Here is an 8,049-nt window from a genome sequence, read left to right on the forward strand (position 1 = left end):
GATTCAAAATGGAGGAGGGGAGAAGCCGGGTGCCAACACTTGTGCCTATCATCCTAGCTACTCAGAAGGCTGAGATCTGAGTTTCATGGTTCAAAGCCAGCCTAACTAGGGAAGTCCATCAGACCCTTTTTTTTTTTTTTTTTTTTTTAGTCCAGTCCTGGGCCTTGGACTCAGGGCCTGAGCACTGTCCCTGGCTTCTTTTTGCTCAAGGCTAGCACTCTGCCACTTGAGCCACAGCACCACTTCAGGCCGTTTTCTAGATATGTGGTGCTGGGAAATCGAACCCAGGGCTTCATGTATATGAGGTGAGCACCCTACCAATAGGCCATATTCGTAGCCCGAGACCCTTTTTTTTTTTCTTGCCAGTCCTGGGGCTGGAACTCAGAGCCAGGGAGCTGTCTGTGAGCTTCTTTTGCTCAAGGTTGGTGCTCTACCACTTGAGCCACAGTGCTACTTACTGTTTTATCTGAGTAATTTATTGGAGATAAGAGTCTTGCAGACTTTTCTGCCTGGGCTGGCTTTGAACTGTGATCCTCACATCTCAGCCTCCTGAGTAGCTAGGATTATAGGTATGAGCCACCAGAAGGGGAACTGTAGCTCAAAGTGGTAGGGCACTAACTAGCCTTGAGCAAAAGAGCTCAGGGACAGTGCCCAAGTCCTGAGTTCAAGGCCTACAACAGACAACCAATATAAAAGGGCACAAGGAGGCAAATCCAGGGCCTTGGCCACTGGCTTGTCTTGAGGGCTGCTGGGCTCACCCTTTCCACACTCCACAGTTTTGGAGTGCGGTGACTTGCTGGGGAAGGTGGCAGCACTCCCTGGCCCTTGCCGTGTCTCAGCACACCTGGGCCCACAGGGACCCTCCATCTTGGCATGTGGTCCCTGCAGCCTGGGAGATGAGCACCAAGTCCCGTGTGTGGCTTGCATATACCTGAGCTCCCTCGCTAATGTGTAGCCCCCCTTCCCACAGCACATGGGTTCCCAGGGGACCCGGTTAGCGCCTCCACATCACCATCATCCTGGCTGCCCCGTCAGACCATCCTGCTTACCAACCTGAGGCCAACAGATGTGGGGCCTGCCTATACGGTGGCTGCCTTCCAAGCCCAGGGAGAGGTCCCGGGTCGTGGACAGAGCTAAGCAGGGACCTGCATGGACATCTGTTCTCGCTAGGGGCGGCACAGCCCCTGACTGGTACCAAAGTGGCTGAGAAGTGCAGCTGGAAGTCTGTCCGGAGGCTGTGAGGGGCTTCACTCACTGTCCGCTATGGGCTCACACATGCACAACCCCCTTCTGCACACACACTGCCCACACCTTGGCCACTGGCACAGGCCCACCAACACAATGACCAGGCAGCACCAGTGGGGAATGGGAATGGCCGAGGACTCTTTATTGCAGTAACAACAGGTATCACCTAGGGGTCCTAGTCACCCCTCTCTGAGGCAACACGGTGTGTCTTCCATCTTTGCTTTCTCATGTGCCCAGGAGCATCCCGGAGAAGCTGGAGCCACTCTGGATAGTGAGGATGGCCCCAGAGCCATTGTCCACAAACACAGAAGTATACTGTCCAGCCTGAAGGCACCACAGTGGGGTCACCAACAGTAGTGGCCCTGCCCAGCAGCTTGCCCACCCACAAGGGAGCATATGGAGCCAACAGTGCAATAGAAGAACCACCAGGAAATGCCCACCAAAGCCATGGGACCCTACAGGAAGTGCCCACCAAGGCCACGGGACCCCACAGGAGGTGCCCACACCAAAGCTATGGGACCCCATAGGAAGTGCCCACCAAGGCCACAGGACCCCACAAGAAGTGCCCACCAAGGCCACAGGACCCCACAGGAAGTGCCCACCAAGGCCACGGGACCCCACAGGAGGTGCCCACCAAAGCCACAGGACCCCCCACAGGAAGTGCCCACCAAGGCCACGGGACCCCACAGGAAGTGCCCACCAAGGCCATGGGACCCCACAGGAAGTGTCCACCAAAGCCATGAGGACCCCAGGTCCAGTCTCTAGGGAGTTGACATCCCTTGCACAGAGGGCTGGGAAGCCCACCAGGCCCAACTCTACCCACCTGTGGCCTGGGCCCCAGCCTTCCTCACCTGCAGCTGTAGTAGCCCCTGGACCTGTGCAGTGAAGACCCTGCTGTTACTCTCTAGGCCTGAGACAGCCTCCAGGGACCTGGCCATGGTACAACAGGGCAGGGGTGAGGGAATTGTGGAATGTGAGACCCAGATACCCCAAGATGCTTGTTTATGATCCCACCCCAAGGATGAAGCCCAGGGCTATCGCCTGTGGCAGGCAGCAAGGCCACTCACGCATGGCGATGGCACAGTGATTGAATACAGATGAGGACACGCACAGTGTCCCGGGCCCGCAGCCGGCCCCTGCTCTGCAGCTCACTGTGATCTGTGGAGACAGCAACGGAGAGAAGGCCTCAGGATGCTGTCCCAGGACAGGCCTAGGACTGGCTCCATAGGCCCCAGACAGCAGTGACACCCCCCCCCACCCCGATTCCATCCAGAGCCCACAAGACCAGGCCCCCACCCCTGAGGGTTAACCTACCCCTCACCCTCAGTGCACAACATAGGCCAGCCTGGCTCACCCACGTGCAGGCTGGCAGAAAACTGGAAGATGGCAGAGACCGGGGCTGTGAATCGGCCGGAAGCCAGGTTCAGGCCAGACCCTCGCAGGAAGGCTCCCTGGGCAGTGGGCTGTGAGGGGCAGTAGAGGGTGGCTAGCTCTCATGTCTACACCTCCCCATGTGGTCCACGTCCCCTCATGCCAAGCAGGTGTCTGTGGCGCCCTGCTCTCATGGTGGACAGGACGGGGCACGGTCACCCTCGACTCTGTCCCTGTCTTGGTATAAGACGAAGTCTGGGCACTCTGGGGCTCTCAACCTTAACCAAGACTGCCCCCTGTCTCCTGTGCAGGTTCCCCTAGGCCCTCAGGTGTGCACAGGGGCCTACCCTGCCTGCAGGAGCCCATCCTGCATCCTACCCCCAGACGGAACCTTGGGTGTGTGGGTGCTTGAGACATCAAAGTCATCCTGACCCGCTCCCCACTCACAGCCTGGAATCCCTGCAGTTCCACCAGGGTCTTCTTATCCACCAGAGTGGGGCCCTTCAGCCAGCAATGGAAGGCCTCAGCCATCAGCCACTGGCTGGACCCCTGGGACAGCAATGTGCCAGGCAGCCCTGAGAACCGATGCTCTGCGGCCTCTGTTGGGAGGAGGGTGATCTGGGGTCACTGTCCCCAACCATGGCAGGTACTCATGGGCCTCAAGGGCAGCCTTACCTTTCAGCATTTCCTGAAATTCCCGCAGTAGGGCCTCTGGGGTGACTTCTGCGCCAGGAGGTCCAGGAGGCCCAGGAGGCCCAGGGGGCCCAGGGGGTCCAGGGGGCCCTGACAGGCCTCGCTGGGGATAAGGAAGGAGAAAGTTAAGGGTCCTAACGGGAGCCACAAGCCCCTCCTGACCTGGGCTCAGAACCCCCAAGAGGGCCCAGGAGGGCTTATCCCAGTGAAGCTAGGAGCTCACCAACTTCTTGTCTCGGCCTCGACACCGTTTCCTAGAGGCCCCATCATCTGGCCTCCGGACAAAATTCAGCCATGTCATGTGGGCATCTGTGAGCTCAGGCCCTGTGGTCTCTGGTGGCTGAAGAAACGGGACAGGGTTAGGAAACTGACCACTAGGCCCTATTGGCCCCCACCTTACTGTGCCCCAGAGCTGAGAACTCAGGTCAGTGAGGGCCTCAGAAAGGTCAAGGACCCTGACCCCCGTGGAAGCCAGAACCTCCCAACCTTGGGCTTTTGTGGGCGGGGTTCTGACCCTTATGGCCCTGCTCTCATGCAGCAGGGCATGCCCCGGTGCACATGGGGCCAGCAAGCTTCCTGAAAGCCACGGACTAAACGAGGTCAAGGACTGCGGACAGGGGGTCATGGGCTGGGGTGAATATGCCGTTAGGGCCAAGTCCTTGTCTCTGGGAACAACTGAGACATGGACAAAAAGGTCTAAATGCTAAGCTGACAGGAGGCACATGGAACATACAGGAATGTAGTAGCAGTCACTCAGCTGACTGGGAAGGAGCCTGGCTGCTCCCAGGGAGCCCCTCCCTCCACCAGCCAGTGTGAGCCAGGATCTAGTCCTCAAGTAGACCCTAGCCCCATCACAGCTAAAGCAGGCAGGGGCAGGCCAGCCTCCTAACTGGGAATGGAGGTGTCTGTTCCAAGGGAGGGGTGGCAGGTAACTCACCCCTGACATGGGTGCCTCCCAGGGAGAGAGGCCAGAGCATTTGAATACACTCAGCTCCTCACACACCTAGTATCTGCTTGTCCTGCTGGTGGCTGTCTCTTGATGCCCAGGGGCACTGAGTATAGCAGCCACATCTGGGTGGAGGGGAAAGGCTGTCAGGAGCAGGTAGGGAGTGAGCATCCAGCAGGAAGGCAGGCTAGAGACTTGACAAGTGGATCACACAGCCTGGACATCTGACAGAGCCTCTGCCCAGCTGGTCCATCTGCAGACTGCCCTAGCCCTTTCTTTGGAGGAGCAACTATGAGCACAGCAGGTAAGCTACTGGACAAAGCGTAGCCTCATTGGGAGCCCCTCGTCGCCCCCCAGGCCTACTTGAAGGGGCTGACAAGGAGGCAGAAGTGTGTGTAGGGTGTGGGGTCTCTTGAAGTCAGCCCCTGCCAGGGCTGCAGCAGCAGACCCCAAGATAGGAAGAGGGGTCAAGGCTTCCAGCAGGGCAACCCGGAGCAGAGGTGGGGGGCAGAGTCTGAGGAGAGCAGCCCTCCAGTCCCAACCGCGGAGCAGCACTGAGTGCGGGCACGCCTGCTCCCACGTGTGCCCTGACTGGTGCCTACCTTGGGGGCGCCCCGCGGCCCCTCGCTGCTGAAGGCGGTGGTGTTGGCGGGCTCCGGGTGCTGGCCGGGCTCCCGCAGGCTCTTGAACTCCCGCCGTGCCCTGACGCCCCCCAGCAGCAGGAGCTGTGCCCAGAGGAGGGCTAGCGCTGCGGCCCAGGCCCAGCACCGCATGGCGCAGCCCGGCTCAGCCTGGCGGCGCTCAGCACCTGGATGCACTCATGGGGGGCCGGCGCTCAGAGCCCCCGCAGGGGTGTGCGCCCCGGGGGCACGCCCATCTGTGGCTGGCGGGCCGACAGGAAGAGCGGCAGCCGGCACAACCCGGCACCCAGCACGCCCGGTCCTGGAGCCGGCGCCAGCCTCCCCGGGAGCCCCGCCGCCCCGGGCCTTCTCCCTCCTCCCCGGCCGCTCTAGCGCGGAGGGAGGGCAAACACTACTCCCCACCCGGGCTGGTGGAGGGGGCGGGACGGAGGCGGGACCCCCATGACCACTGTCCCCGCCCCTCTGGGCTGAGGGGCTGGCTCCCGGGCCCAGGCAGTTCCCCTCCCAGCTTTTGGAGGGCCTTCTCAGAAAGGTCCCCGTCCCAGCCAATTGCGGGGCTCCCCAAGTGACGCGTCCAACCGCACACTCGCGGCCCCTCACCACCCCTCCGCCCAGGCCCTGAGGCAGCTCCATCCCCCACCCCCGACAAAGGGCCTGCTTCTCAGCCCAGGCCTCCATACCACCTCGCGAGGCCTGCAGGAAGAGGCCGACGACTCAGAGCTGAGGCTTCCTTCTCGGGAAGGAGGCAAGTCCATCCTGCCTTCTACCCTACCCTCACCCTTACTGCCTGCCCTCTTGGGCCAGCAGAGCTCCCCACCTCTCGGTCTTTCCTTCAAGGCCCACGTCCTCTTCAGATCTATGGCCACTAGAATCTCCTCCCATGGTATTTGTGCAACAGCAGCAGAGGTCCTCAGGGAGAAAGGAGTCTTGCTCAACACTTCTGGACTGCACAAAGCAGGTCAGCTGGGGACAGACCAAGCCAAAAGCCCCCTCGGACTCAACTTCAAGAGGCCAGGCTAGGATCCCCCGGAGTAGTCAACTGTATGCACCTCCGGGGGTAGGGAAGATGAACCCACTGGCCCCTGGGGTCTAGGTCCTGGTGGACCACACAGAATGCTCAGACTGTCCCGTTCCCGACTGAAAAGTGCAAGTGAGCAAAGCTGGACACCTCCACCCAGACCACATCCAGGCAGCGGAGCGGACGGAAAAACCTATGTAGGTGGGAGGCTCCCAAGCCGTGTCACCTCTAGGGGCAGCAGAGGCTGGCACACTGGGGCAGCTTAAACTATCACAGAATCTTGGGAGGGACCTCAGGTCTTCCAGTGAGCCACTTCTAGGTGAGGGACCCACCACCCAAACTCCAGCATGTTCATGTCCAGATAAGACCCCAACAGCCTGGAGTGGGAAAGGAGCAGCCCTCGCGCCCCTTGGTGAAGGCAGGGAAACTGCCTAAGACCCTCACAGATGCAACTCCCTGTTTTGCGGGGGGGGGGGGGGGGGGGGGGGGGGAGGCTCCTGCTTGCATCCTAGTGGCCTGGCTGTCCTGAAGGCAACCTATGGAGCAGACAGTCCTAGAGGCTAGACCCCGACTGTCCCAGGGGCACCACAGCGGAGACAAGGCCCCATCAGGCTTTGAGCTGGGAGTAGGCTGCACACAACAAGGCACAAGCTTTCTAGCTTGAGTCCCCCCACGCAGCAAGCCACCTGAAACATGACGACACCATCCACCTCAGCTCCTAGGGATCTTTGCCTGGCCATAAGCAGCCATGAGGGTTCAGTTACTAAAGCTCCTCCCCCAGGCCCTGGAGACGCTGTCCTTGCTAGCTGCCCACTACTTGCAGTACACAGAGAACCATTCCCTCACACCCCATTCTGTAATAAAATCAATCCCAAGGGCTTCTTGGGAGAATTTTCTCAAGCAAGAAGTGAGAGGCTGCTGAAGCAAACAAATGCTTCCTACGAGGTACTTGCTCTTCATGTCCATGGAATGAAAGCTTTGAGGACTTGCACAGAGAGTGGAGATGTCAAGAGCACCCAACTGACTCCTGACAACAGAGAGACAAGGTCAAACACATGATCAACTGGGACAAAAGTCATCTTTTATTTGGCATCAGCGTTGCCTATCTCCACTAATGACCAAAGGCTCGCAATGTCAGAGCTGAGATGTCATAGACACAGAACAGGTGATAAGTCTGCTAATGATGCCCCCCAGGAGACTCAAGAGACATGGACCCCTGACCAGGGGAGGGGAACAGAGGCCTATCAGGGCTCCACATACTCCCCCTCCCCCCAACACAGATACCTCTCAGCAACCTGCTCCCCCCACAACACACAAATACCTCTCAGCAACCCCCCACCACACAGATACCTCAGAAATCCCCCCCAGCAACACAGATATCTCAGCAACCCACAACATAAATGCCACTCAGCAATCACCCCCACAACACACAAATACCTCAGCAACCATCCCCCCCCAGCAAGATACCTTTCAGCAACCCCCAAAAGTATCTCTTAGCAACCCGCTCCCCCTGCCACAACGCAAATACCTCAGAAATACCCACAACACAAAAATATCACTCAGCAATACCAACAGATACCTCTCAGTAATACTCCGAAACACACCAATACCTCAGCAATCCTCACACACACACACAAAACACACAATACCTCAGCAACCTCCCACAACACATGAATACCTCTCAGCAACCCCCAATACCTCTCAGCAATACCCCACATAAAACACACAAATACCTCAGCAATCCCCCGCCCCCAAACAGATTAACTCTCAGCAACCCCCTCTCCCACAACACACAAATACCTCTTGGCAAAACACACACACACACCACAGGCAAACCCAGGTCCAGACCCGGGTATCAGAGCACTCTACCCATTGACAGTCAGGAAATGCAGACCTGACCCAGGTCACTGAGCTGAGCCACCAGGAAAGGGCCATGTGCCTTTACCATCACAGACACAATGACATTTAGAAACATAGGTGTAATGAGAAGACTACGTAAGGATGTACTACATACAAACAAGCTGTAAATGATAGAGCGATTTCAAATAAACTGACCAAAAAATGTCACAGATGAAGAGGCAGATTGTACTTCAACTCAACCATTGGCCTCTGGAATTCAGTTGATTTGGAGGACT

The 8,049-nt window shown here is 58.4% G+C and overlaps 1 protein-coding gene across 3 annotated transcripts; it reads right to left on the reverse strand.

Annotated features, from left to right (window-relative positions):
• Window positions 1-1,364: 1,364 nt before the first annotated feature.
• Window positions 1,365-5,933, reverse strand: C1qtnf12 (C1q and TNF related 12). 3 transcript variants are annotated; one of them, XM_048350049.1, is made up of 9 exons: window positions 5,714-5,933; window positions 4,858-5,063; window positions 3,533-3,649; window positions 3,292-3,412; window positions 3,064-3,215; window positions 2,600-2,708; window positions 2,313-2,403; window positions 2,097-2,175; window positions 1,365-1,569 (listed from the first exon to the last, which is right to left on the reverse strand). In XM_048350049.1, the coding sequence occupies exons 2-9, from the start codon at window positions 5,026-5,028 to the stop codon at window positions 1,471-1,473; spliced, it is 939 nt and encodes a 312-aa protein (XP_048206006.1). In that variant the 5' UTR covers window positions 5,029-5,063; window positions 5,714-5,933; the 3' UTR covers window positions 1,365-1,470. The 3 variants fall into 3 exon arrangements, with proteins under 3 accessions (XP_048206006.1, XP_048206005.1, XP_048206007.1); XM_048350048.1 differs by lacking the exons at window positions 4,858-5,063; window positions 5,714-5,933 and having other exon boundaries at window positions 3,533-4,732; XM_048350050.1 differs by lacking the exons at window positions 1,365-1,569; window positions 2,600-2,708; window positions 4,858-5,063; window positions 5,714-5,933 and having other exon boundaries at window positions 2,140-2,175; window positions 3,533-4,732.
• Between the last annotated feature and the right edge of the window lie 2,116 nt (window positions 5,934-8,049).

Source organism: Perognathus longimembris, chromosome 7 (assembly GCF_023159225.1).
Source record: "Perognathus longimembris pacificus isolate PPM17 chromosome 7, ASM2315922v1, whole genome shotgun sequence".
Classification (NCBI taxonomy): domain Eukaryota; kingdom Metazoa; phylum Chordata; class Mammalia; order Rodentia; family Heteromyidae; genus Perognathus; species Perognathus longimembris.

Coding starts and splice junctions, on each gene's coding strand:
- C1qtnf12 (XM_048350048.1), bottom strand. CDS start 3,934: ATGACCCCCTGTCCGCAGTCCTTGACCTCGTTTAGTCCGTGGCTTTCA. Junction 3,413..3,532: donor GAGGCCGAGACAAGAAGTTG/GTGAGCTCCTAG, acceptor CCTTATCCCCAG/CGAGGCCTGTCAGGGCCCCC. Junction 3,216..3,291: donor ATTTCAGGAAATGCTGAAAG/GTAAGGCTGCCC, acceptor TCCTCCCAACAG/AGGCCGCAGAGCATCGGTTC.